Genomic DNA, 27,311 nt, shown 5'->3' on the forward strand with positions numbered 1-27,311 from the left:
CACATTGTCCACCTTGCGCGTCTTCGGGGGCCTGTGCCATGAATTCTATTAACGTCGCAGTCGATGTCGCAAATTAAGAACGCGCAGTCATCTTGTCCCACTTGGTGATGGAGCGAGCTCTCCTCGGATCCTGAGAAAGGCGGACTCGCTGCCGGCCGCCAGAAATCTTCCTTGAGCCCTTTAGAAACGACCACGGCTCTGGCGAGGGATGGAGGCAGAGTGCTCATCTGGCGGCACGGCTCTTATTGTGCTGGGCCTGAATGGAACCTCTCAGGTCGCTCGACGTGTACGTCGCCTCCTGTTCTAACTATGACATGAGTGCAGAAAAATGCTTGTCCCTTGGATCGTTAGATGAATTGAGTCATGTCAAATGCCCATCACAGTGACAAGTAACCGGTCGACTCAGGATTCACTGCACGGGATTCATACCGTCATCTCGCTGCAAGGGAGCTCTATCATCCGAGAGACCTATGATCTTCGTCTAAGACCAAATGACAAATGCATATGCTGAGTGTCGGCCATTTCGGGCCATTGTAACAAGAGATCCAGACTTGGAGGTCTGCATGAAGCCAGGAGAAATACGAAAGAGGACCCGAAAACTTGGATGATTTTGATCCATACAGTGGTGAAGATTATACTCGTGCAGAATCCTCAGCTCAAGAATGGAGGAGATGCAGCAATGTATCAACTGAATACGAGCGGGTGCCAAGCAGCTACAACCCGTCTGTCGCAGTACATATACATCTGGGGAAGGGCGTCGCTGTCTATACGAGATCTTAATATCTTGGCCAATCTAATTGACATCTAGAATCTGCGTCGACTCCTTGGCATCATCCTCGCTATGGAAACAGCACCAAAATTGGACGGAGATGCGGCACCTGTTCATGTTGAGCTTCAGCGAAAGAACCCGTAAGAAGGAATCTATAAAAGCCCTCTCCACTCCTCGTCAAGGTGACATCCTCAAGCCAGCTCAACCGCATCAACAATATTCTGACAGAAACCAGCATATCACTTTCACAGAGTATGCATTTCCCTCACCAGATGAAAATCAGAACTGATAATTGCACAGACACCATGAAGATCGCAGCTCTCGCCGCCACCTTCGCCCTGGCCCTTGTCCCCAGCGTGTCCGCCTGGCGCGTGTACTTTTATCAGCTCAAGGAGGAACAGGGTCCATCTATCACTAATGGCGGACCTGGAAATCCCGGATTCAAGTGCTTCCCCAACGTCGACCCTCTCAACCAGAAGATTTCGTCGATGAGGTACTACTCGGACAATCCGGAGGGCACCACCCGCTGCTGTATCAAATTCTACGACAGCCCCGGCTGCAAGGGCGACTTTGGCTATGAGTTCTGCCGCAACCAGTTCCTCAATTTTGCCGACATTGGCCATGACAATGATGTGAGCTCCTACTCGACCAACTGCGTCAGGATTTGAGCTCCGTGGTCCTACATGGTCGAGTGGCGGTGAAAGTGAGATGGAGACGTGATGACGAGAAAAGGGATCCGGTCGCTATGCATATAGAATCGAAAGTAGACCAACGATACATTACAAATACATGCCCCTTTTTATGATTTTCTCTGCTGCACTAGACTCTCCGTACTACTGCCCTGAGTTATCGGCCGTCCGGATCCAGACACATGCCAGTGGACCTCCATCTCAGTGGTCAGGACAATCCCATTCTTAGAAAGCCTGTCTCCCCTTTCATTGTCCCCCGCTTCGATCATGGTGTCTCCTTGTGCTCGCCGGGATCCCCGCGAAATATTATCGAGATCATACGCCATGGGCCCGCTGCGGCTGGCTCCGTACCTGTTATACTGCGGAGCACTCCGGCTCTTGCTGCTGCGGAATACTTTGGGGAGAATCATGACGAAGAGTGGCTTCAGAGACGGCGCGCACGCCGCAATAATGGAGAGTCCTACTTCTATGGTGGAAATACAGAAGAGGAGCGTGTAGGTGTAATCTGCCGGGAAGTGGCGGTCGTAGTTGTCGAGGAGGATGACCCGTACAATTCCAGATATAACCGATCTTCCCACATCAGTCATCAATAATTCCAGGCAGATAGGTAGATCACTCACATAAAGCCCAAGGATAAAATCCCGATCAACATCAACTTTTGACGCCGCGCGATCTTCAGGTTATACACAATCCAGGTGGGAAGGATCAGCACCAGCACGTCGGTGAAGATGGAGACACAAGCCGTTCCGGTGACGAAGTTGGCGAAGTTGATACATGTCGCGTTCGGGTAGGACATAGGATCCCAGTTGGACGCAATTGGGACGCAATGGAACATGGTGATGAAAAAGGTGGCCACCATGGCGATCCCGTTGAGGATCAACAGTCCGTATATCGCTCTCCGCACATTCACCTTCTGTCCGGTCAAGCGTAGGAGGAAGAGGAGGATGGAGGTTTTGATAAGGGCCAGGATGGGATTGTACAGGAGTAATGTCTGAAAGACAGTTAGTATGTAGTTAGGAGCAATAGAGTCCAACGTACTGCGTAGGAGTACTTTGCTCCGAGGGCGGCGGGAAAGTCCTTCGGAACGTCCCAGACATGGTAGCCAATATACATGCATTTGATGACTGAATATGTTAGTTAATGCAGGAAAAGCCTCATGTATTGGCAATACCATAGTAAGAAGTAATCGTCTCAGCCCAGTAAAGGACCTTGATTCAGGTCAGCGCGAGAATCTTTGACGAAAATGTCTCACCCACCTCCGCAAAACAAATGACCCAGTCATCTATAAGTCGTGATCAGCATGCGTCAACCCAATATAGTACGATCTGGGAACATACCCGCTGCAAACGTCCGTGTCAATAATCGACTGTAGATTCGAAGGCCCACCACGATCGTTGCCGCAGCGGGAAATGCAAAGATCAGCGCAATCGCCTGGGGCTGCAGAGTATCGCTTGGGGCAGTCATTACGGAGAATCGCAATCCATCGGACGGAGATGACAAGAAGGAAAGAAAGGAAGAAAGAGAAATAGATTAAAAAGCGGCCGTCAGATCCTTATGAGAGGAGCTGAAATTGCCGCAGGTCGATGGAGTACAAGAGTCCTACATTAGGGTTCGGAGGCTCATGCCGTCTTTTCTGGTCGATTTCCTCAAACGCAACTTTTTGCTTGCATTCGAACCTTCTGCTGAAGGATACATGTGCTATTTCTGCTAGTTTGTCAGCTGCGGACTCGATGGCAAAGTCTATTTGTATAGAGCCATGCTGTTAGCCAGCTAAAGGCCTCGTGTAGCTCCTGTGCCTCCTTCGGCCATCGCATGAAGTTGGCAGGCATTCCGGCCACTTGTGACACTTGGTCAAATAGTCCATGGTCAAGGGCCCAAGGGACTGGATCCAGATTGTCTGGGTGAGACGCCGACAAATTGCCGGACAACGCTACAGGACTTCTCCTCCACATCGGCTCGGGCGCTCCTGCGTCTTAGTCTTGGTTCTTCTCAGAAGAAGTCACTCATTGACCACTTAGGACAAAGGCTCGTCGGTTGAAATGGCAAATAAATCGCCCCGCATGTTAGTGCAGTCATAGTCCCTCGGCCGACTGAGTCGAGAATCCATCTCCTTCGGTGTAAGCGAGCCAAGTCGGCAAGTCTCCTGGGACAATTCTATTATCCACGACGTAGACTAGTCTAGACTAAGGGTTTCGGAGGACAACCTCCCTCCGGGACTGTCTCGAATCTCGATTTAACTTTCTTTCATGGCTATTGTTGGTAAACTTTTGGTTGCATGTTCGACAGCCAACTCCCGGTACACAGTGACAGCATAACAACTCAATCAACCGGTCGGTCCTCAGTCTCTATTTAGTCATTTGGCGCTCTCTTCTCTATGGTTTGTTCTTTGTCCTTTTCCTCTCCTTCCTCACTCCAGAGCCAATTACCGACATCGGCGCCCGCAGGCCGCAGGAGCTGTAGTCTTGTCTTGCAGCCACATCAATAGTCCTTGTTAGCCAGTGCCACAAAACGTGGCCTGACCGGGTTCACGATATTATGGATAACGGCGAATTTGCGTACGGAGAACTTCCATCTTCTTGTCGGCGAGTCAGTCTTTAGACTAGGAGCGTGGAGCACATATATTTTTGTGCAGTAGTTCATGCGCTAGAAGCCCATCGCCGTGCCGCTACTTGCTTAGCTCTGCGCACCAAGGCAGAATCCATCAAATTCTCCGAGATGAGGATCCACCTGCTTTGCGCGACGGGCAACAGTCGTTCGCTTCGAGATCCAGGACTCGACATCCATTGTCTCCTAATTTCCATTCAGAGAGTGTTTAAATATCGCCCACATGGCATGCACTGTGTTGACACGGACAGGCTACCTCCCTCCTTGACCCCTGTACTAGGACCTAGACAATGAAGAACAGCGTCCTGGCTATCCTGGCCGCGGCCTCTGCGGTCGCAGCGCAAGAGGCCAGTGTCACGGCATCGCTGACACCTGCCGCAACTACTGTCTCACCATCGGAAACTTTGTTCCCATCCGAAACTGTCCAACTGACGGATGGAGTTCTCGCCAATGTGGCTGACACCCTTCAGAATGCGACCATCTCCAGCATGTTCACCTTTGCCAGCACCAACTCCTCTTCCGTATCAAAGAGGAGCTTGCACCAGTGCAAGGTAATGCCTGGAGACCGCGCCTGGCCAAACGACCTGATCTGGGACATCTTCAATCTTCTTCTCGGCAACCGTCTGGTGAAGACGACACCACTGGCAGCATACTGTTACCCTGACTGGCCCGAGTATGATGCGGCAAAATGTGCCACCATCACGTCACAATGGATCAGTTCTGATCTGCAGTAAGTGCTTCACATCTTTCCCTGGATGGCGGCTGACGGAGAATAGCATGGGGGATCCGGCTTCCATCATGTTGCCCCTCTACGAAGGCCGCACATGCATGCCCCCTGGCTTCAACTACACGGGCACCTGTGAGATCGGCGGGTATCCCGCCTACGTTGTTAATGCCACAAACGTGGCCCAGATCCAGCTAGCCGTCAACTTCGCCCGAAATCTCAACCTGCGCTTGGTCGTCAAGAACACCGGCCATGATTTCAACGGCAAGGCAGCCGGTAAGGGTGCTCTGTCGATCTGGACGCACTGGCTGAAGGACAAGACCTTCTACCCCAAGTACAAGGCCGCCAAGGGCTACGTCGGCCCGGCCATCAAGTTCGGCTCTGGTGTACAGGTGTGGGAGGCGTATGAATATGCCAAGGCCAACGGTGTTACTGTTGTTGGTGGTGAAGCCGTCACTGTTGGTCTGGGAGGTGGTTATACCGCCGGCGGTGGTCATTCGCCCTTGAGCAGTCTGTACGGCATGGCCGCGGATCAGGTCCTTGCGATGGAGGGTAGGTCGTATCTCGTTGTCAGCCCTAGGCTCGCCGGCTAACTTGGCTTGATAGTGGTTCTGGCTGATGGCCGTTTCATCACGGCCACATCCACGCAGAACTCGGACGTCTTCTGGATGCTTCGTGGTGGTGGCGGCAGCACCATCGGCGTCGTAACTTCGCTGACAGTCAAGGCACTCCCCAAGCTGCCGACGACGACGGTGACCTTTAACTTCACCATCAAGGACGCCCCTAGCGCCGACGCCTTTTGGAAGGGTGTCGAGTCGTACCTTGACAACTTCGAGAGCTTTGTCGATGCCGGTACGTACGGCTACTACTACCTCGGCGCGTCCGCCTATGAGCTTGGTACCGATTATGCCGGTTCGACCGATTACTATTTCCGCATGGAGTCGTTTGTCGCCCCCAACATGACGGTCGACGAGACTAAGGCTCTGCTCGCTCCGTGGTTCGATGTGCTGGACGCTCAGAACATCACTTACACTCCGTGGTACAACTACGCCGACAACTTGTGAGCTTGCCATACCCCGTACGAGAATCATAACTAACTGATATGCAGCCATGATGTGTGGGCGGTTGCCTTCCCCCAAGAATACGTTGGAACAGCCCTGGTCAAGACCGCCTCTCGGCTGATGCCCCGCAGCGTCTTCCAGGACGACAGTCTGCGTAACCGGACCTTCCTTGCTCACAAGGACGCCATCGAACAGGTAGGCCTTCCCGTCGCATTGTCCTGACTCTCACTAACCATCTCTAGGGACTCTTCATTGCTGGCTTCCACATCACTGGCACCGGCAAAGCCGTCACCCCGCCCACCGATACCTCCGTCCTTCCCGCCTGGCGTGATGCCCTCGCACACGTCATTGTCGGCGCCCAATGGACATCCGACGCCAGCTGGGAAACCGTGAAGGACAAGTCTCTGTTCGTGACGAGCTGGATGGATGTGCTGCGCGACATTGCCCCCGACTCGGGCGCATACATGAGCGAGGCAGACCTGCTCGAACCGAACCAGCAGGAGGCGTTCTACGGCGCCAACTACGACCGCCTCTACAGCCTCAAGCAGCGGTATGATCGGTGGGGATTGTTCTTTGCGCTGACCGCTGTTGGCGCGGAGGATTGGGAGGTCCAGGTTACGGACCCAGTGCCTTACTCGTGGAATAATAATGGGCGGTTGTGTCCTGTTTCTTAGATTGCTTGATGTATGGCAATGGATGTACATTATTTATAGAGTGAAGACTTATAGACACAGACCCCTGTTTTTGATTCAATGTTCTCTACACCGACCAATCCCATGCCATTCTGGGATTATTTTTGTCCTTGTCGTCGCTTAATCAACAGACATCTGGGTAGAACCCACTCCTTCGCGAAAGCCGTGCTGAAGGCGGCCTTGGTTGCAGATTCATATTGAGTGGAACATCAGGGCTAGAGTGGCTGACCCAATCCGCAAATCATATCCAAACCAACTAATCCGTACTTTGGATTGGATCTAGTAGGCCCTAATCAGACCTGTAACTTAATGGGTTAGTCATACCTGATCCACATGGATATGGATAACTTATTAGATGCACATAGTCTAGGGCCTCTTAGAACTGATAAGCTTATCTCACTATATCTAGGCCCATTTAGGGATATATCTTTATATCTTTAGATAGAGAATAGTCATATCTATCTATATATAAAGGAAAGTATTAGACTTGTTAAGGAAAATTGGAATTATGGTAGATTTTAATCTTAAATGATAGTGAGGATGATGGTGAAAGGTAAGACATATCTCCACACCACTTTTCATCCTAAACTTCGGGGTCACCCTACTCCCCTAGGTAAGGTTATTTTGCCTTGTTACTTATATGATAGTTAATATATGATATTTATATAGCGAATGATGATACGAATCATTCTTAAATAAAATAAACAGATATCCTAGTAGTATAACTAGGATACGAGAAAGGTCTATGGTAATTAGAATGCTAGCTTAGTACTATAGATATGCATTATCCGCAGTCTAACGTGGATTTAAGGGCGGGTTAGATAGGTGGTGGTTCAACCCATAATCTGCATGGGTTGGATCAAACATAGTGCGGATCAATCCATGTCCAATCCACGACCATTCTAACTGGGGCAGGGTAGCATCAATACTCCTTTTCTGGACTCTAGTTGCGATCTACATCCCCTCGTATCTGGGGAGAGCCAAGCCTTCATACACGGGCGAGCTAGCCAGAATCACAGCTGAGCCACACCGATTTGATTGGCGCCGAATACGCGACTTGCCTAAAGAAGACTAGAATCTATCCTCGTCTCTCCCGTTTGGGCAAGTCCCTCGTATTGCCTGCGTGCAGAAAGCTTGAACATGTTGCTTCGCCCTGTCCACTAGCAAAAGTGTATGTTCTCATCCAAGTATAAGTAGACATGGATATCCCGACCAGTCTCTCAACTTGTGCCAACTCTTTTCCACAATGACCTTCCACAACGACGATCGTCCCCTCTTACCAACCGACTCTTTACAACAAATCCCTCTCACCGACAACATGCCATCCCTCCAAGACCAATCCTCAACTTACTACCTCTACCGTGAACGCAACGACCACATGCTCATCACCACCACCGAACAACCAAGAACCCAAAAGCTGCGCCGCAAGAAGCAAAAAGAAGACCCGTCCAGTGTCCAAGACCCAAACGGCTACTTTGTCCACAGGCCGTACGTCAGCTTCGCCAAGGCGCCTCGGACCCTTCGCTCGGGGGGCTCCAAGGAAGGACGGACCATATGCCTCATCCACAGTTACGCTGGCTGGCGCCGGTGGCGGATGCAATTTGGCAGGGACCTCGGGGACGCAATCGATCCCAGGGGAGTCGTGCAATGGCAAAGTCGGACCAATGCCGATAACCGTGTCAAGGATGACAGTGATCTGAAAGGGTATCGGGTGCGCACTTGGCGATTATGGGGCGAGTCCGGCAAGGCGTACCATCGCGAGGTCAATGCGAAGCGGAAGCAGGGGGAGTGGACTGAAGATGATCCTACTGCTTATCAACCTCTAAGAGCTACGGAGGCGTGTCAGTTGACATGGAGTGCGCCGTTCTCGAAACGGACGAGAGAATATGCATTCAGCTACGAAGGGGTTGACTTTGTGTGGAAAGGTACCAAGGACTTGCCAGCGGAGCGCAAAGCGGCAAAGCAGTGGATGCCGGTGCACCATCTGAAATTGGTGGCGATCGTGCCGGCCAAGGTGGCCGATGAGGCGGAGGAGGTGGTCGTGGCGTCTTTTATTTGCAGTCCTGAGGCAGACGAGTACGGGACTCTTGTCCTTCAAGACTCGAAAATCTGCGAGGTGTTTGGGATCGACGAGATGCCGGAAGACATGGAGTTGGCTCGCGCGAAGGGATCGACGCCGGCAAGGGCCCATGATACAATTTTGGCCACTGCTGTGTGCATGATCATCGGCGAGTGGCAGAAGCGCAAGACAGTAGTGGGCGTCTTCTTTGGGCTGCTTTTTGCCGGGGCGACGAGCGCGTAGRCATTGATGATTTGGTTTGACTGTAATTAGATCGTTCTGTGGTGTATCCTTAAGATGTCAACACGAATATTTCGGACACACCTCAGCTCTCATTCACATCCACGAATACGACGAGATAGCCATAAGGTATTCTACGGGGATAATGTCTAGTATATAATTTGGAATAACAGAAATGTTCAATTTTATGCCGTGATCTGCTAGTCATGCTGCGCAGATCCTCCCATGGTATCGACATAGACAGCTATAATCCATGGCCAGACACCACACCATCCAAGCCGAACTGATTAAAATCTTAGGTAATAACAGGTATAAAAGAAGTACACATCCTCGATCTCTCAATAGAGGGGTCAAGCTTCGAATGACAGCTCCTCAACACTTAGTGACCCACGGCACCGGGGTGGCCGTGGCCATAAGGCAAGCCCCAACCCTCAGGGATGTTGGGATGCTCAGGGCCCTTGGGGATGGCGCCGCGGGGGTGGCAAGAGGGGATCTTAAATTCGTAGTCGCAGACACCGGTGACGGGGCAGTAAGCCGTGCCGGGACCGCAGGTCTTGAGGACTGGGATGCCGCCAGCGGCGCATTCGAAGAAGTTGTGGCAGTCGTGGACATCAGGCCAGGCGTTTCCAGGCTGGCATTGAGGGGCAGCCGAGACAGCGGAGAAGAGGAGAGAGGCCGCGAAGACGGACAGAGCCTGGAGAGTGAACTGCATCTTGATACTGGCTGGACATTAGTATGGGTGATAGCCCAGCATCAGTGGGCGGACGTACATTGATGTGTGGATTAAAAATTAATCACAAAAGTAGAAATATGGACACCTTGAAGACTGAAGGTTATTCGACTGAATCGATGTCGGCTTGGAAGGTGGCGGTTGTTGGCGAGTTGTCGTCTGTTGAGTTGTTGATTTCGAGGATAGATTGTCAGAGGTTGAAGCTGGCTTTATACATTTTTCGAGCTTCAGAGAGCTCTGAACGATACAACTTCTTTCCTAACAGTCTGACCGTATCCTGCAGTTGATTCGTGGATTGTGCTCCCACATTCTTCGGATGAGATACAGCTCGTCGATCAAAGTAAACAAAAAGCCGCTCTCAACCAATTCCAGGAGGAATCCCGCAGGTTCCAGACGTCATGTAAACAAGATTTGGCATTCCTAGGGCTCGGATATCGGGATAGGCACATTTTTGCCCCTGCTTTTGCGGATACATTACTCATATTTACTAGATGGGTTGTTTATTTGTTGTTCTTTTCCACGTGGTGTTCCTGTTCTCATCCGAACACTCCTATCATGGCCCTCTTAGTCCGCAGAATGTGCAATTCACTCAGCTAGCCACTATTACTTGTTTGGGAAATGCCAATGTTGAGGTTGTTTGTCCTATGCAGTGGTGATATAATTTAGCAGAGTCCTAGAATGATGGTGCCAATTCTACTTAGAGATACCTGTCAGACCAGCGTGCGTGGCGAGGAGATAGTCTGGTGAATCGCCTACTCATTAGTCAGGCTGGACGGATATAGTTAGATACAAATCGACACAGGACCAATCTTGTCTTTGAATATTCTCTTCTTGCTCGACTGACCTTGTTTTGGGGCGCTGTGAAGTTGGCGTTGTTTGCACTCACTTTCAAGGGATATGGCAGGGGTTCGGTGGATGCCTCGAGGAATGCGTCCAGGCTCTAGACGCATTCAGACCTTGAGAGAAGACAAAACTACGTCAGTTATTCTATCTATGCCCGGAGAATGACAACAATCTCATCATTGTGCCTGGTCAAAGGATGCGTGAAGTGGCCTCCGTTGTATGCCTGCGTTTGGTGACGCCAGGACTTTCACCTTCCTACAGTCTCGGATTTATGAATTTCTTTCCTGCACTTTCTCATTATCCCATGCATGCTTTGCTTGACAAGACTATTATGTTACATAGATTCAATTGAAGTATTTTAACCAATCGCAGAGCCGTGGGGTGTAATACTCGAGGTCCAATTTGTTCATCCCGTTGGCCACTGTAGTTGGATATGCACCCACTGCAGTACGGATTGCTGATCTCTTAATCTTATGCTTGTAGCAGTCACAATGTGCACCCTATTCATTCCATGCCACTGTAATGCATAATATTCTTAAAAATAAATATCGCTAGTGGAAATGACAAGTGTGCATGTGGAGGGGAATATACTGTACGGTGATGGATGTGGTGAGATACGGGAAATATATATTGTTGACCAAATTGTTCTCCGACTACTCAACCACCAATTGATACCAATTTTATGTCAATATTACTTAACGTAACTCCCATAATACTTTAGGATAGAAGAAGATAGACGACTTGGCTCCTATTTTCTGTATATCATTCGCTGCTTTGATGTGAAAATATCTCTGACTGTTGAGCCCATCTTCTCATTACTGGTCGACAGACCGCCAAGCTTTGCTTCTTTGAGCTATGTGATAGTGTCTAGTTTACTATGTATATTTTACTATGAGTTGTTCTTAAGAGAATTTTGGAGCAGGATTGGTCAGACATGCGACGCTTATATGATTCTGCATATGTTCTTGAGGACCCCCTTGATTGCAGACCATCCCTGAAGAGCTGTCATGCCAGAAAACAATTCTATTCACTGACACTTGTGCCTCTCCGGCCTTACAACCCATCTCGTGTTTTTGACTCTAGTCATTTCTTGTTTTTAGAAGCAAGATACACCCTTGAATAGAGCTCAGCCAAGTATGCCAAGAACGGGGATAGTTGAAGTAACCTGAGGCAAGGGGGAGCAGATACAACCCAAGTAATAATGGAGCTCTGATACCGATTGGTCACGTTCAACTCAAAGAATGATAATTAAGCAAAGAATGAACCACTTTCTGGGAGACAGTACTTTCATCCCATACGTAGGTGAACTATCAGGAAGGAAAGTTCATTCCGACTGAGGACATCCAGATGACTGATGCTCTGATACTGAATCCTTGAAGGTCCATTCCTTTAAGGTCTCTGTTTGTTTTCGTTATGGTAAATGTTTCCCACGAAAGGAGAGAAACACCTAAGCCAAGAACCACACTCGTCGCATCCAGTAGACCTCCAAAGATGACTGTCACGGAAAGCAACCGACTTCCAAGCTTGACATTGTTATTCATAACAGCACACTTCCAGCCATTGGGAAATGCTTGATACGCAGATGATGCTGCATGTCTACAAGCGATGCAATTTAATAAGGACCCAGCAATAGACTCTCGGCACTGCCGCTTGTACATCCGAACGTTCCAGACGAATGCACACTGTTGTCAGGCCTCAACAAAACAGAAATCACTAATGCTTGACCATTGGCAGTTACTGTCACAAGGAACCGCTATATACCAGTCGAATGGGAATTGCGACGTAAACGCGTATCCTCGAAGCATGAGGCAAATCAGAGATACCGCATGTCGTACTCGTGTTTCTTCCTCAAACCGGTAACCTATACGATTACGAGGACGATAACCCGTAGATTAGATGACATCCCCTGCAGCTACAACCAAGTTGTCGTCATGCAATTATGATGCTTGATGAGGATCGGCTGTAGCTGGCTGCCTGGAAACCATCAGAAAAACTACAAAAGGGCCATCTCCACGCTTGTCATGGATATTCCAGCCCAAGCAGCTCTGACAGTATCGTCGCCACCAACCAGAAACGACGGAAAATGAAGTGGATTGCACCTGCGTTGGCAGTTTCCATAGCTATCTTCCAAGTTCAGGCACTCCCAGCTCCTCAACCAGAACCAATTGAAGTCACCGAGCTGCCTTTGCCTCCCGTGGCCCCCAGCAACCGCAACGGCGCCTGTACGAAGAGCATTAACCCACACGGGACCGGTTGCATAGGGACTATCTCTGACACCTTTCAAGCTGGCGATTTTACGCCGGATGGGAGCCATGTTCTTGTCAATGTCGAATTCATCGGTGCGCCAGCGGCCCCGGATCCGGCCAGCATCTACACCGGCCAGCAATTGATTGCCGTCAAGACAGATGGGTCACTCTTCCCTAACGGGGATCCATGGAAGTGCCTCAGCTGTGGCGTCCCTGCAGAGCAAGCACAGAGCCTTGACCCAGCAAGGGATTATCCTCACGCTGCTCGAAATGGCCGTCAAGCTCTATGGGGCCACAACATACTCGACTGCGGCGATGCTCTCCTAGTGAGCGACGAATGTACCCCGAACACAACACATATCTATCCCATCTACTGGCCGAGTGGAAGTATGCGAGAAATGCGCATGCATCCAGATGACGTCCACATGGGTTGGAGCTCTTTCACCAAGGGAGGCCAGAATGCCTTCTTTGGGCGCTTGCAGTTCAACCCAAACCCAACGACCGGAAATCCTGTCGCTCCTCGGTATGACTTGGTGAATGTGAGCGTTCTGGTCGATCCAAAAGGCCGCTCCTCAATCATGGCGGAGGGAACGGAGCTCAAATTGCATGACGAGGCAATTGTTGTTGGCGAGCTGCGCGGCTTTAGTGGTGCAGGAGACGAGATTCTATATATTGGTCCCACAAGAGAGGCGAACAATGTTGACCTCTTCGCGGTACACGTCACATCGGGTGCTGTTCGTCGTTTGACTAGCCACCCAGAGTACGCCGACCCCATCGCATTTTCCCATGACAATCAATGGTTCGTGGTTATGGATACGCGGGGATCCAACCGCCAGATGTGGATGTCAGGCATGCGATACATCCCGCCGCTGATCGACCTCGTCACCGTGACTGCAGCTTCGTCTACCCGTAACAACGGTGCCCGTCGCTTCTTCCAGCCTATCCTGATTGAGAGGTATGGAGACCGAGGATCATACTTTGGCCAACGGGTTAATGCTGCTGGTAACGGCACAAGTGGCAGCATCAATGATCCCGACTGGCACGGGCGCGCAGACCCTGCCTTCTCTCCAGACGGTACGAAAATTGTCTTCTGGCAGTCCATGGTGATTCCACCCGCATGCGGTGGTGGAAATCCTCTTTCTTGCCCAATCTCTACCGCTCCAGGTGGTCGCACATACCGCGTGATGCTGGCCCATCTCACCAGTCGACAACCGGCGGCTGCCGCGCCGATCTATAAAGTACCAGACATGATCCCCTGGGCGACGGCGTTTCCTCCTGGTGCTAACATCCCTTCACCATCTCAATTGCCACCCGGATATTATACTCTTCGCGGAAAAGCAGATGGCATAGCTCAAGTGCATCTCACGGCGTACCCAGGTTTTGAAGGTTTCAAGACTGTAGCTGTAAACTACACCAACTACAGCGACGACGGCCTGCATTTTATCAATGGCCGGGAAACGGTGACTTTGACATTATCTGAATCGAATCCCTGGTGGAATCATCTGGATTGGTACTCGGATCTAACGCAAACAGGCGCGGTGCAGGCCACCAAGCGCACAGGCCCTGGTGGATTCCACTTGTCTATTGATGCTATGGAGAATATTTTGGAGGCGAATGGCACGTTGACAACGACGGTGGATGGAGTTGTATATTTGCAGCCCGCAAACGGAACATGAGACATATTGAGAACCATAGGGGATATATGATGATTAACCACACCTTGCAAAAAGATGATAATTCCCGTGCAATTTACAGCAATGTATTTGAACGTAGGCCTGATTGGTCAAGTGCTAGGACTGTAGTACAATGATATCCACTTCCGTCCAGATCGGAGGATGAGTTGGTGCAACTCATTTCGGGTTAGTGGGCAAGACCGTTATAATCCTCCGATAGTTCGACGTCCTCCTTCGAATCCATATACTTGGCAATCTCACTGGGATGGCAGAGGTTGAAGACGGCCATGGCGATGAAGATTAACACCGCATCGAAAATGTATAGAAAGATCTCATGGTGTAAGAGGAACCCATCATTGCCCTGAAGGTACTCTACCAGTCGAAAGACGGACCGGATGAGAATCAAAACACTAGTCCCATACAGTATATTGAGATGCTTCCTCCACGGGATATGACCCTCGAAGCAGCGCGGGATTGGATATCTCCTGAGCTTCATGTCGAAACTGCCAGCCGTGATGATGAAAAATCCGAAAAACAGTATTTGAACGAAAAGACCGGCCACGATAATGTGCTCCCCGAACTTCATACTGTCGAGACTGCCGCTGCTCTGAATGCCACCACCTAGCGTTTGCGTCAGACTGAACTTTGGGCTGGGTTATGTAGGGCTGTTACCTGTGCCCTGCAGCAAGAATGAGAGGACGTCACCAGTTACAAAGACCTTGGTTAACCACTTCTTCCTCAGCATTGCATGCGATTCCGCACGTAGAACTAGTATTATCCGTCCGAGTAACATGTACACTGACGCCGCCAGAAGGGCCGGAGCGAGGAGTAGAAACATCGTCTGAATGAGGTAGGGACCGAGAGTCCAATTGGGGGACTGGCTGCTCGACATGGCGCGTCCAGCATATCCGATTGTTTCGACTGTATCATTAGTTTTAGATGTAATTTGGATAAATTCAAGGAATGTACTAACAGATCCCTCCTATGAGGAATGGAATAAAAAACCAAGTTCTTGTGCGAATAAGCTGAAAGGCATGCCATAAGGTGGTTATGGAGAATAGGACGACGAAGATCACGGCTCCGGCCATGCTAGGATCATATCGGTAAAAGGCAAAATCAATCCTGGCATTTGATGCCGCATCTGTGGTTCCATTGCGAGGCTCCATTTTGAAACTGAACTATGAGAAAAGGTAGTTGTTGCTCACTTCGACGACCAAGCATCGATAGGCAAGACTTTATGCCTATGAGTGTGACTGCCAGATCGTGGATTTAGGCATCTCCAAATCTATAAATCAATTAACTGCATCTAGACGACTCTTATTATAGCAACAGGAGTTTCATCTTTACCCCATTAATATTACTTCAATGCGCTATCACAGCAATCCAGGCCTCGTTTGAGCTGAGGCCAGGGGACAAGTGTACGCGATGGCCCTTCTGGAATGAGGACCATGATGTATCCATACATAGCAACCAATAAAGAGCGCAGTTGGAGACTAATCTTGATCGCGCTCGTTAGCGCAGCACTAAACACCGGGATCTGTGCCTAGCAGACTGGCATCAACTATACGCGTATTCTCGTGTTCGTTTACGGTAGAGTCGGCCATTTGTTGATGTCGCTATTATCCACAAGGCATCTGAATCAGGGATTCCGGTTGATTAGTGCATCTTTTGTGCCAAACTCAACAATATTATTATTGGGTATTTGAAAAAGGGCTTGCGCCTGCCGGTCGGAGAGCTTTATAGCCAACAGACCTTTTTAGTCAGGCTCGATGAGCTACGTGACCATGCATTCGTGACCCCCAAGAACCAGCCTCCAGTCGAACTTTGGACAATTTCGCCATCTCATCCAACCTCTTCTGGTCTGGATCAACCTTCCCCGATTTCAATGGCTGCACCGAGCCATCAATCTGCAGGTCCGCACACAGCAGCGCCAGCGGAGAGGACTTCCAAATGTACTGGTTGCGAGTATGAATGACCGTGACGATGAAGAACAATATGCTCAGGACGACCAATACAACGGGGAGCAACATCCACAGCCACCGGATGCGAATGTACGATATATTCGTCCACGCGTCGCCGGACACCGTTCCCTGGCAGACCCGATTCCTGGCATTTGCGGTGAGCGCCGCGGCGATGGAGGCGAATGTGCCATTGATCTGAGTCAGGTTGCCGGACCCACCGTACAGTGCACGCAGGGTATCAGACGTGAAGTATGGTCTGTTCGACACGGGCAATGTGCCGAACCCTGAAACGATGGGACTGAGGGTATTTCTCATTGCAAGGACGCTCAACCAGCTGATGGCGTAGTTGCACTGGCCGTCGTTCAAACAAGGCTGTGACGATGCTACGGTATTCAAAGTTAGATTAGTGGTGGAAAAGTTGGATATAGTCGTGGTAGGAAAGCTCTCCTCCGTCAGAGCGCCTCGCCTGACAATTGCCTGCCGTGTCGAGATGCAGAAATAGAATGCACATTCCATGGCCGTCACCCGAGGTGGCATTGTCTTTCCCGGAGTGGTAATAGCCGAGAAATTGAGAATGAGCGGCAAGCCGGTTGTATCCAGGCGAACGAGGTTGACGTTCGTGGTTGCCCTGATGGTATACGGCGTCGTCCCTGTGGTATTGAAGAAAAGGCCATTCGGAAGCGTGTAGTTGTATGAGTACGTGCTGTCGTCAGAGCTAGCCAGTGCGAGTGCACTGGTCAGATCGCCGCATTTACTGCAGAGGCCGAGCGATTGATACGGCGCAAATGTGCAATTGCCTGTTGGACAAGTCACCGAGGATTGATCATTGACCGACGTCTGCATGATGCCATTGTATATCGCTCCTGTGGTCTCCAACGGCACTAGGTTCATTCCAGGCGCTTGACCCTCTCCCCAGTCCTCATACATGCTTGTGTTGCATACCCGGATGGCGGCGCCGCCTCCGCGTGCAAGGGAGCGGGATCTGACATCGATGACCTGCTGCGTGAAGGGACCAATGGCCGCAGCGAAGACTAGAACAAAGGCCCCGAGAGAAACAAGGTGACTGTCAGACTATTAGCCTGGAGACAGATAAGTGACAAGAATGGCGTACCGAGGCACGTATTGAACGAGGAGCTGTGCTGAACCCCAAGCACCACGACTGGCTGAATCGAGTGCAGAAAGATCGCTTAATTTGCGCGTTTCCTTGAACCAAGTCCATTTGAGTTGCGACAACGCTTCTGCGATATACGTGGCCATGGCAGCTTTCATGAGAGTCGTTAGCAGGGCGATGATGGCGTTGAGGTTGATACCCGCCGGCCAGTTTGGCTGCGTCTTGCCGTCGTACATGCGCAGGACCACGATAATGCCGGCTAGCGTGAGGATCGCAACTAGGCATGCTGCAAGCTCCCAGGACCAGTCCCAGAGTGACCATCTTATCTTCTCTCGGCCACTCGGTGATCCGTGGTGGTGCACGGTGGTCGGCTGGTACGGAAGTCCATGCACAGCTTCGTGATTTTGAATTTGGACGCGAACATAATCTGATGGACCATTTGCCACTGCCATTCTGAAATATGATGTTCATATAAAGGGATTAGGTTAAATATTGGCCCGCAGCCAACAAGGCTATAACCGAGAACCCAGGGGAGCTGTTCCCAGCCAGCTCGAACACAGCGAACGGGGGCCATTATTTAAATCTTGTTCAGTCCCTCAGCTGGTACTGGCTGTCAAATAAGTTACCGCGTATACCGCATATACGAGAAGCAGCATGTTTGTGGCTGAACCTGGCAAATGAGCGGACGCTGAGAGATGCATGGCGTACCTGGTGGTCTCTTACCCGGCAATCAGGGTCTCGAATATCAACCTCCACATCCGAGAGGCTGACAGGTCAATGAAAAGAACCACACCATTTGTACCTGTGATGCGGAGTACATACTTTGACAGAGCTAATACTGTCCAATAGATGCATTGCATTACTCGGCTGTGATCGCTTAGTTTGCGATGACAAGGCTGAAGCGATAAAGCTGAGGATGTCTCATCGGACTGACACTGTTCGTCTCACGGGCTAGGCAAGCCCAAACATTCATTTGGGACTGTTTGATTGGTTGGTTAAGGAAATCTGCCGAAATATCCTTCTCAATAATCCGTAGATGATAACTAAGCAGCATTTTGTAGCAGAATAGCATGCCGAAGCTGCGGAAGAAAGTCAAGAACCTAGCAGCCTTCGCTATGGATAAAGAACCCCTTAAAAATGTTTAGTATGTCACCGTTCTCTTGCTGGCAATAACTATTTGGTGAACTCCCTCAACACCTTTTCCACCTCTGTTTGATTATTTTCCATGGCATATGATAGCGTTGACCTCCCGTCAAGCGAAACTACTGATGGGTCACAGACTCACAGCCCGCCGCGAGGAGAAGCTTGACTACTCCCACATGTCCACTTGCTGCAGCATAGGACAGTGGCGTGCGACCGTAGCAATTCCGGCTGTTGACATCGATGTCCTTGGAGCGGAGGAGCAATCGCACTATGCCGTCGTACCCCTGGCGCGCTGCATAGACCAAAGGCGTGCATCCGGTCGCGTCTCGAGGGTTCACATTAATATTGTGCTGTGAGAGGAGCATCTCCACTACGTCCTCTTTCCCATTCTCGACAGCGAACGCTAACGGGCCCCTTCCCACCTTGTTTGTCGAGCCCACATCGACTTTGCCAGTGGTCAAGAGACGGCTAACGATCGGTCCATGGCCCTCGGCCGCCGCGAAGGCCAGCGGAGTCATCCCGATTTCGTCTTTGGAGTCTGGATGAACCTTCCCAGTCTCAAGAAGCAAGTCTACTACTGACTCGTGTCCGAATATCGCCGCATAAGACAATTCTGTTCGCCCGTATCTGTCTTTAACCTCGGCCGTGTCCAGCTTGACAGCGAGAATACCTCTGACGATGCTCCCTCGTCCAGTCACAGCAGCATAATGCAGGGCTGTTCTCTTTTCCTTATCTTGCAATTCTGTCCGGGCACCACGCGCTAGCAAGACGCCGACCGCTTCTACGCTCGCGTGGATACAGCCCACATGCAATGGCGTGAGGCCAAAGTCATCTGCAGCATTGATATCAACGCCCCTATTTAGCAGTGGTGCGATAATTTCTGAGCAGTTTACTCCTGCTGCTACATGCAAGGGATTTCTCCCAAGCAGGCCGGGTCCCTCGGGGAGCGTAAAATATCGCACAGCAAGGGGTAGATATCTTGAGACCCCTGGCCATTGAATGGTAACGTTGTAGGTGGGAGCGAATATTGCATTGTCGCCTCGGATACGCCTGATCCTCTGCCGCAGATCGATTCGAAGATCAACATAGCGCTTCAGGTTTGTTTCAAACATATACTGACTTGCGCTGTCATGTTTCTCAGCACAAGACCGGAGCAGCGTCTCTTGCATCAGCACTGCTTGGCCGACATCACCGACGTCAAGAAGCTGTTGGACTTGTGCGGCTAGCAGGCTGGAATCCCGTGTCTCAGGCCTGAACCGGAGGTGTGCATCGAGACGAGAAAGAAGGCTTGTCGCATAGAGGGACCCAAAGCGCTCCCCAGAGCAGTGAAGCTCGTGGGAGATGAGAGCGATGTCACCGACGAGCTCTGTCCGTTGGTGGTCAACGTATTGGACTAGGCTATCCAGAAATAATGGACGACGATATATTGATGCCACCATTGCTCTCATGCAGCCCTCGGTTGTTTTGACAGAGCGGAGACTGTGCTGCAGATGTTGAACCCAGGCCACTCTTGCCGACCTGGTTATATCAGCGACGACAGACCTGAGATACAGAGAGAAACAACAGAAACATACAGATCAGATACAGACTCAACGGCACGATGAGCTACCGACAAAGAGGGTGCGCTATGTTGTTCGAGGATTGCGTCTCTTGGTCTGGTTGCGCGCTGATTATCCGAACAGGGCAGCCCCTTTGCAACACAACGATTACATTTCTGCAATGGCCAGGTGCGGTTTGTCGGCTCGCACTATGTAGTTATTAGTTATTAGTGTTGTTCTCCAGCACGGTGTTCGCACGCTCAGACATACTCTTTTCTTATCCCTGCGACAAAATACACATTTATCCCGACTGAGCCGACGTTTAACCGCTTGTTGAGGCATGACAAGTCAAATAATGGCTGAAGACGCGTTGATCTAGATTGAACAATACTTCCTTATTCTCAACGGCAGAGAGAAGGAATATTTCAGCGAGGGGATTCCTCAGAAGTTTTATATTGTTGCGAACCTGCCATAGCCTCGTATGTACTCGGTACAGCCTCGTCTTCTCTGCGCCACCAACAAGACGAGCAGGGGTTCGCGCCAATCCTGGTTGTCCGTCGCAATAAAGTCGCACTTGTCGCACTTGTCGCACTTATTCTGACGGCTAAGTGCGATGTTGCAGTTCGTGCTTTCCTATCAACCACTCCCCTTCAAAGCTAGTTGTTTACTGAGGTACAGAAAGTAGGATATAAATTGCAAACTCCGCCATCCAGTGACCGAGGTATACGTTGAATCATTCTCATGAGAGTCGTTGATGTCGTTAATACCAATAATATATACATTCTCTGAGCTATGGCTTCCTTGTCACCAGAGGCTATTTTAACTCTGATCATCGGGATACCGTCCTTGCTTGTCGCCCTTCTGACGCTGTGGGTAACTTATGGCATGTGGAGGTATCCATCTCATCGAGGTCTGACACTTTTCCATCTTTTAATACTACGAATAATTCCAGGTTCTGAGGCGCTGATCGTTCAGCAGGCCGCTCTGGGAGACAGGATCGTCCAGAAGTCCGCATTTGTCCTACCGATTTCCTGCCCATAGTTTATTTCCGACCGACGACAGCGCGAATTGCTCTTGTTTATGCTTTCCATACCGAACAAATAACTCGATCCGAAATTCAGAACGATGATGCAGATGACAGGAGTTTCCATTCAAAGCTGGGAGCGTGTAGTAGTTCTGTTTACGTGCGCGAGACACTTCCCGAAGTATAAGCGGTACTCATTGGACATGGAGGTATCTTGTTCGTATGCATTAACGGATAGCCTTGTGTTACATAAATTTGCTCAATTGAAATCTTCAATAAATCCAGGGTCCTGTGGATTAAGCCGATATGGCTCTTGACGAGCTAACGTACACCCCCCTCCTTCAGAGGGTCCAGCTCCACCAGCCGCACAAAGCTGTTGGACTCCCTGTTTTGAGGCTTGGTCTGATAGTCGACGGAGTATGACATGGTCTTGGCAATCTGACTCCTCTGTCCTTGGCGACTGGGACCCAGAGCCCTTGCAGAGGGATTGGTGGGCTGCGGGTACGATTTATCGGAGGAACCACCCAGCAGACTAGGGAAAAAGTGGGCGAGCATGGCGCGGCCGGTGGGCAGACAGGCGCAGAGAACAGCGATGCTGACTTCGATGACGGACCAGTGGACGATTGGCTGTAGTTCCACTATAGTATACGAGTTAATTTTAGTGGGAGAGAATAATAGGGTCAGGTGGACTAACCGGTAGGATTCTTTCCCCAGCGATTGAGATAGAAGACAACGACACGGAGGATGGCGACAATCGTCAAGCTTCGTTCTGATTAGTTGATTTCATGAGAATGTCAAGGAACACCTACACCAGACCCATGGCGAACATGACCCCCACACCGAGCTTCTTTCTTCCAGAGAGGTTCAGCTTCGTAATTTCATAAACAGGCATCAGGACCATGACAGTGTCCACGGCGATGTTGACAAAGGCATTGGCGAACGTCGCACTGGTGAAATCGATGCATATTCCTGGCGTCTCTCCTGTCCAGCCGTCCCATGCGAGATGGACTGGGTTGCATCGCAGGGAGTCGACAAGCACCCATGTAACTCCAATGGCAGCGTTGAGTCCGATGATCGTGTATGTCGTGTATCGGAACGTGGGGGTCTGGAAGATTCGCAGGAGGAAGAGGCAGACGGATATCTTGGCCAGCGAGATCTGCGTCTTGTATAAGACGACGAAGGCGAAGAAGCGCTGAGAGGATATGTGAGTGAGCTGGCAGTCGGACTAAGCGGAGAACGGCACTGTGACTTACCTTGTACACGTCTGTGATGTTGTCCATGGGAATAACATCCCACATGTTCTTGCCGAAGCCGACTTGGATCACTGAAGCTAGATTAGCCTTTTGAGGTCGCTCAATCCTTGGTATAGCTTACTGGCGATGTTGACGGCAAAGATGGCTACCGCTAGCACCTGCAGACGGTCAGTTCGGTCTTGCCCAGCTTATCCAAGAGATACCGTACATAAGCACCAATAATGGTGTAGTCATCAACTCCCCAACCACCCGCCAGGCCCATGGATTTGGCGGCCATTCGGTTAAAGAAGAAGATCGAAGCAAGTATCAAAGGGATCAGTGTGGCAGCTTCGACCTCGGGCCGGCCCTGGTGCACAGGGACATTGCATGTTCGGTCGCTCAGGCGTTTTGCAACTTATGAAGTCAGCTTAGACCATGAAAAATGATTGTTTTAGACGTACGCAATGATTCTCTCACGGTGCATTTAGTAGAGGCGCAAGTTGTGAGCGCATTCTGGTATGTGGTGTCACCGCATAGACACAGTCCGTCTGAAGAGCTGCATGCTGTCACATTGGATGCAAGGACCTGTTCCTGACACAAGACCTACTCCTCTTAGACCTCCACTCTCAAATAATTCAGCAATATGCGGGGACATACCGCACACTGAGGCAGACTAGGTTGCGCAGCCGAAGCCACAGCAGTGAACCCTGCGCCGACAACCGCCGCAATCAATATCCGACGAAGCAGCATATTTAACTGTGGGTAGAGAAGAGGAAAAAAATCATACGATTCTTCTGAGCGAAGCTTTCAGGCCTGAGACAGCCGTCAAATATGGAGCACGAGGGCAGCACGTCAGCTGAAAAATCCCTATCCACCGGTCCAACGTAGGCATAGAATCATGGTAGGCAAATTAGCGATCTGCAGAGTCCTGACAGGAATGCCGATCGAAAAGGAGGATCTCCGTCTCTGACAGTCGTTGATCCTCATCATTGGCTATGTTTAGCAGCCGAGGCGCAACCGTATTTCTTCTCTGGGAATCTTGTCCCTGCGCTAAAACTGATGATTGGACTAGGGGTAAGGGGGGTCTTTCAAACAAGCAGGGACAAATCATCTTGAGTGCTTCCTAACTGTTGCCTCGTATCCAGCAATGGGATCAACAAGATTCTCTTGGTGTCGGAGACTAAGTGGGGATAAAATTCCTTTCTCGTCGGGATCTCCACTGGTCTAATAGGCTCGATAGCGTCGGCGAATTCTCAAAACTCTGCTCATTTCACATGCTCTGAATGATGAGATTCAGAATCTGGCGGGACATGTGAATCATTGCACCGATCCATGGGCTTGATGAAACAAACGCTTCGCAGGGGTTGGTTTTGCGCTGAACTGCCCTAACTGCTGAATATTCAGACTTATCGCCGCCCGGCTAGAACAGCCTGGGAAAGGACGCTACATGGGCCGGGTGCTTCTTGGCCGTTGAGACGATCCACTTCCAACGACATGAAATGACGAGACAGGAAAAGATCTCCACCCCTGCCATGATTTGTCACGGTCTGGATTTCTGGCTGTCATCTTGGCTGAATGGAGCAACTCTTCCCGGGATTACAGTTCCGCCAAGACGCGCAAAAAGGAGTTATATACGTAGGTTCTTGCTAACTCATTTGGGGCCTGTCGGTGTCCCTGACTCATCTTATCAAGAATAGTATCTGCATTAAGAATGGCCTTAGGATGTAATGGCTTGTGCTAGTTTCACTTGGAGACCGACTGATTTTTGAGGCATCAACAATTCTACTAAGATATTCGGCATATATCCCTCAACTACATGCCGATATAGGCTGGAAAAGGTTTACCTTGTGCTTTCCTGAAGTGACAACTTGATACAATCTCCAACCGAGGACAGCGTGCTGAAACGACACCGCCGGTTGCCAAGGTCGGAGGACACTTGCCGACGTCTCACGGTTAAGCTCATTCCAAGTCCTAAGGAGGAGGGTTCCAGGACGAGGCATGGAGTGAGATATTCAACGAGCTGTGTACTCCTCGGCTTTTCTACTCTTTTCTATTATCAGGCCGCAGCAGAATAATCCGGTATACAGCCTGTGACACGCCTCAGCGCGTGACTGGGACCGATGTCGTAGCCCTCGTCTATATTCTATAGAGCTTTGCGATGCATCCGTCACTGGAAGCCCAGTGCAACGGCGTTCGTCCATAATGGTCCGGTTTGAGGACATCGCAACCAGCCAACACCAGTGCTTCAACCGCCTCGGTTGAGTCCATTTGCATTGCCCAGGACAACGGCGTTCGACCGATACGATCGCCTTCATTTATATCCGCCCCTTGCTCTATGAGCCATCTGACCATCTCGACGTGTCCTTGATCGGCAGCGAGTGACAGCGCCGAGCGACCAAAATAGTCCTTCTCATGCATGTCTGCTCCTTTTTCTAGCAGCAGCCGAGCAATCTCAGTGTGTCCTCGACAGGCCGCCATAAGGAATGGGGTGCGTCCATGTCGATCAGGCAAATTGACCCTCACCCCTTCGTCGAGCAGGATCTTGACGATGGCCGTCTTCCCTCGACTGACAGCCTGTGAAAGAATCGTACGGCCATAGCGATCGATCTCGTCAACCGGAGCTCCTGCATCTACCAGGAGGGCAGCGATACGTTCATGTCCGTCATGCATCGCCCAGTATAAAGCATCCTTGCCACTGCGCTCCAGCTGCCCCTTGGCGCCATGGGCTAGAAGCAGACGTACCACCTCAAAACTGCCCCCCTGAACAGCCCAAGTTAACGCCGTATAGTTGTTGTCTCCACCGCAGCAATTGACATCCACGTTAGCAGCAAGCAGCGAGCGCACAATGTCCAGGTATCCATGAAACACGGCGTGTAGAAAAACCGATCTCCCAGCCGGGTCACCTGCAGGTACATCCGTATTTGCCCCAGCTGCCAGCAAACACTGGGCGACTTCACTGTGATTGTTGACAACGGCCAGAGATAGCGCTGTCCTCGCGTCCTTATCTGATCGCACCTCCAAATCGACCCCTGCGTCGACAAGCGCTCGGACGACGGCCACTTCACCTTTGGAAGCGGCCATCCATAACGGTGTCCAGTCCCCGACACGACCCTCCAGCCCGATCCCTTGCTGGATGATTTCCAGCGCAATGTCAATGCAATCCTTGCAAATGAAGAACATGAGCGGCACCATGTGTGCTCCAGGTTGTAAATCAGACGGCTCCATGTATTCGAACATAATACGAGCCTTGTCACCGATGTCAGCATTGAAGAGGTATTCGAGCACTGCTTTCCAAACGATCGAATGTTGTGGATACCGTTGCCGTCTCCATCTGAGCAGACTACGAAGGACTTCGGGTGATTGCTGGTACACTATTGCGTCCGTGATKAGTATTACAGGAGATTTCCAAGGAGCCCAAGCCCTCGACGATCGTGGGAGAAGAAGTTGAATAGAGGTCTCGGTTCCGGAGCGCACGGCGTGATGTAAAGCCGTGCTACTTAGTCCGTCTCCCACATCTACGTTTGCCACGAGTGGTAGGAGAAGCTCAACAACCTTATCTTGACCGGCCCCCGCTGCAGCCATCAGCGCCGTTATTTCCCCATCCGCTCCCTCAATGTTCACAGTCTTGGAGTCGATCAGTTTCTGCAAAACGGCCACTTCTCCCAATGCCGCCGCGGCGACAAAGAAAACATCTGCGGACGGCAATGCCGGAGACATGGCCATCCAGGCGTCAAACAGGTACCGTACGAGGATGCCGCGGCGGATTGGGTCGCGCCTCACTAAGGCTAGGTGCATCGGCGTCTGGTTCTCCCCATGGTCTCCTGTTACCTGAGCGGCCGGAGATGCTCCAGCGTCCAGCAGGGCTTTGATGACCTTCTCACCTTGCGAGTAGACGCCACAGGCCAGGTAAAGCGGCGTGGAGCCGTAGGAAGTCCGAGCCTCAAGATCAGCGCCATATTGCAGCAACAGTCGTACAGCCCATAGTTTCGCGTTTACAGCCGCATAATGCAGGGGATGGTAGGACTGGTTGTCTGAAAGGTCGGTTTTTGCTCCTCGCTGTAGCAGCAGCTCCACTATATCCGGCTTCTCGGTCAGAGAGCTGTCGTCGTAAGCGATCGCGGCAGCGAGTGGAGTACGGCCGTTGACATTGCGATGGTTGATGTCGACCCCCTCGTCCAGAAGGAAAGCAATGTCCGCGATTGGCAGGTTTTGCCTGACCGCCCAGTGCAGTAGATTATCGCCGCTAGAGCCAACAAGATGAATATCTAGTCCATGTTGCACAAGAGCTCGAGGGACGTCCCGGTCCTCTGGGGCCCAACCAGAAACGAGCTCGCCAACCTCGCGAAAGTCGTACCTAGCCAAGTCCGCGCCGGCAGACAGAAGTATCATAATAATCTGCTTACGATTGGCTCCCGCGACGCCGGAAAGCGTTGAGTGACAGTCACAGGGCATATCTGGAGGGACACCACTGTCCAAAAGCCGTGTCACGATCTCAACGGACCCAGCCGAGCAAGCGCACCAAAGGGCAATGTGTTTCAACTTCAATACGCCGACTAGGTTGTGGTCGAGAAGTCGATGCATGGTCTGTTGCTTCCCCACGCAATCCGCCCATTCAAGGACGCTGCTGAGCCGATTAAGAGGCACTGAATAGAGGACTGGGTTGAGGAAGTCGTATGCACGGTGACATGTGCGAGCCAAAGCCGACAGACTCGGCGACGAGAGATATTGAGCTATCTCGAGAACGAGTTCATCTGGCAGCGTAAACAAGTGTCGTCGCGTCATGGTTGCACCTGCCAGTATATCCGATAACTTGTAGATGGCTCTCGAAGTGAGGACATTCTGATATTGGACATGTTGACCTTGACTAGTGGCATGCGGCATGTCATCCGTCTTCAGCTTATTGGCTCGAGTGCTATTGCCCCGCGCATGAGGCTGGGCGCAAGGCTACCACAACGGCCATTCGCATCAAGTC

At 50.9% G+C, this 27,311-nt stretch overlaps 11 protein-coding genes across 11 annotated transcripts; 4 read left to right on the forward strand and 7 right to left on the reverse strand.

Moving 5' to 3' along the window:
* Positions 1 to 841: 841 nt before the first annotated feature.
* Positions 842 to 1,437, forward strand: Asppvi_003906 (uncharacterized protein; the record flags this gene model as incomplete). The annotated part of the gene is made up of 3 exons (XM_043299863.1): positions 842 to 909; positions 966 to 1,021; positions 1,070 to 1,437. The coding sequence occupies 3 exons, from the start codon at positions 842 to 844 to the stop codon at positions 1,435 to 1,437; spliced, it is 492 nt and encodes a 163-aa protein (XP_043155798.1).
* A 131-nt stretch (positions 1,438 to 1,568) lies between these two features.
* On the reverse strand, positions 1,569 to 2,922 carry Asppvi_003907 (uncharacterized protein; the record flags this gene model as incomplete). The annotated part of the gene is made up of 6 exons (XM_043299864.1): positions 1,569 to 2,028; positions 2,079 to 2,449; positions 2,497 to 2,582; positions 2,630 to 2,666; positions 2,715 to 2,740; positions 2,796 to 2,922. The coding sequence occupies 6 exons, from the start codon at positions 2,920 to 2,922 to the stop codon at positions 1,569 to 1,571; spliced, it is 1,107 nt and encodes a 368-aa protein (XP_043155799.1).
* A 1,430-nt stretch (positions 2,923 to 4,352) lies between these two features.
* Positions 4,353 to 6,521, forward strand: Asppvi_003908 (FAD-binding oxidoreductase; the record flags this gene model as incomplete). The annotated part of the gene is made up of 5 exons (XM_043299865.1): positions 4,353 to 4,792; positions 4,839 to 5,338; positions 5,393 to 5,846; positions 5,895 to 6,042; positions 6,090 to 6,521. The coding sequence occupies 5 exons, from the start codon at positions 4,353 to 4,355 to the stop codon at positions 6,519 to 6,521; spliced, it is 1,974 nt and encodes a 657-aa protein (XP_043155800.1).
* A 1,264-nt stretch (positions 6,522 to 7,785) lies between these two features.
* Asppvi_003909 (uncharacterized protein) lies at positions 7,786 to 8,841 on the forward strand (the record flags this gene model as incomplete). The annotated part of the gene is made up of 1 exon (XM_043299866.1): positions 7,786 to 8,841. One exon carries the CDS (start codon positions 7,786 to 7,788, stop codon positions 8,839 to 8,841), a length of 1,056 nt encoding a protein of 351 aa, XP_043155801.1.
* Positions 8,842 to 9,217: 376 nt separating this feature from the next.
* Positions 9,218 to 9,550, reverse strand: Asppvi_003910 (carbohydrate-binding module family 14 protein; the record flags this gene model as incomplete). The annotated part of the gene is made up of 1 exon (XM_043299867.1): positions 9,218 to 9,550. One exon carries the CDS (start codon positions 9,548 to 9,550, stop codon positions 9,218 to 9,220), a length of 333 nt encoding a protein of 110 aa, XP_043155802.1.
* Positions 9,551 to 12,494: 2,944 nt separating this feature from the next.
* On the forward strand, positions 12,495 to 14,333 carry Asppvi_003911 (uncharacterized protein; the record flags this gene model as incomplete). The annotated part of the gene is made up of 1 exon (XM_043299868.1): positions 12,495 to 14,333. One exon carries the CDS (start codon positions 12,495 to 12,497, stop codon positions 14,331 to 14,333), a length of 1,839 nt encoding a protein of 612 aa, XP_043155803.1.
* A 184-nt stretch (positions 14,334 to 14,517) lies between these two features.
* Asppvi_003912 (RTA1 domain-containing protein) lies at positions 14,518 to 15,496 on the reverse strand (the record flags this gene model as incomplete). The annotated part of the gene is made up of 3 exons (XM_043299869.1): positions 14,518 to 14,951; positions 15,003 to 15,251; positions 15,304 to 15,496. The coding sequence occupies 3 exons, from the start codon at positions 15,494 to 15,496 to the stop codon at positions 14,518 to 14,520; spliced, it is 876 nt and encodes a 291-aa protein (XP_043155804.1).
* A 594-nt stretch (positions 15,497 to 16,090) lies between these two features.
* Positions 16,091 to 17,854, reverse strand: Asppvi_003913 (DUF3176 domain-containing protein; the record flags this gene model as incomplete). The annotated part of the gene is made up of 2 exons (XM_043299870.1): positions 16,091 to 17,354; positions 17,403 to 17,854. 2 exons carry the CDS (start codon positions 17,852 to 17,854, stop codon positions 16,091 to 16,093), a joined length of 1,716 nt encoding a protein of 571 aa, XP_043155805.1.
* An 810-nt stretch (positions 17,855 to 18,664) lies between these two features.
* On the reverse strand, positions 18,665 to 19,984 carry Asppvi_003914 (uncharacterized protein; the record flags this gene model as incomplete). The annotated part of the gene is made up of 1 exon (XM_043299871.1): positions 18,665 to 19,984. One exon carries the CDS (start codon positions 19,982 to 19,984, stop codon positions 18,665 to 18,667), a length of 1,320 nt encoding a protein of 439 aa, XP_043155806.1.
* Positions 19,985 to 21,428: 1,444 nt separating this feature from the next.
* Positions 21,429 to 23,089, reverse strand: Asppvi_003915 (uncharacterized protein; the record flags this gene model as incomplete). The annotated part of the gene is made up of 8 exons (XM_043299872.1): positions 21,429 to 21,745; positions 21,802 to 21,869; positions 21,917 to 22,299; positions 22,361 to 22,431; positions 22,482 to 22,518; positions 22,569 to 22,753; positions 22,801 to 22,942; positions 22,997 to 23,089. The coding sequence occupies 8 exons, from the start codon at positions 23,087 to 23,089 to the stop codon at positions 21,429 to 21,431; spliced, it is 1,296 nt and encodes a 431-aa protein (XP_043155807.1).
* A 1,386-nt stretch (positions 23,090 to 24,475) lies between these two features.
* On the reverse strand, positions 24,476 to 27,220 carry Asppvi_003916 (Ankyrin repeat protein; the record flags this gene model as incomplete). Its single annotated transcript, XM_043299873.1, has 1 exon — positions 24,476 to 27,220. One exon carries the CDS (start codon positions 27,218 to 27,220, stop codon positions 24,476 to 24,478), a length of 2,745 nt encoding a protein of 914 aa, XP_043155808.1.
* Positions 27,221 to 27,311: the final 91 nt, after the last annotated feature.

The sequence above is a fragment of the Aspergillus pseudoviridinutans genome (genome assembly GCF_018340605.1).
Source record: "Aspergillus pseudoviridinutans IFM 55266 DNA, scaffold_3, whole genome shotgun sequence".
NCBI lineage: Eukaryota > Fungi > Ascomycota > Eurotiomycetes > Eurotiales > Aspergillaceae > Aspergillus > Aspergillus pseudoviridinutans.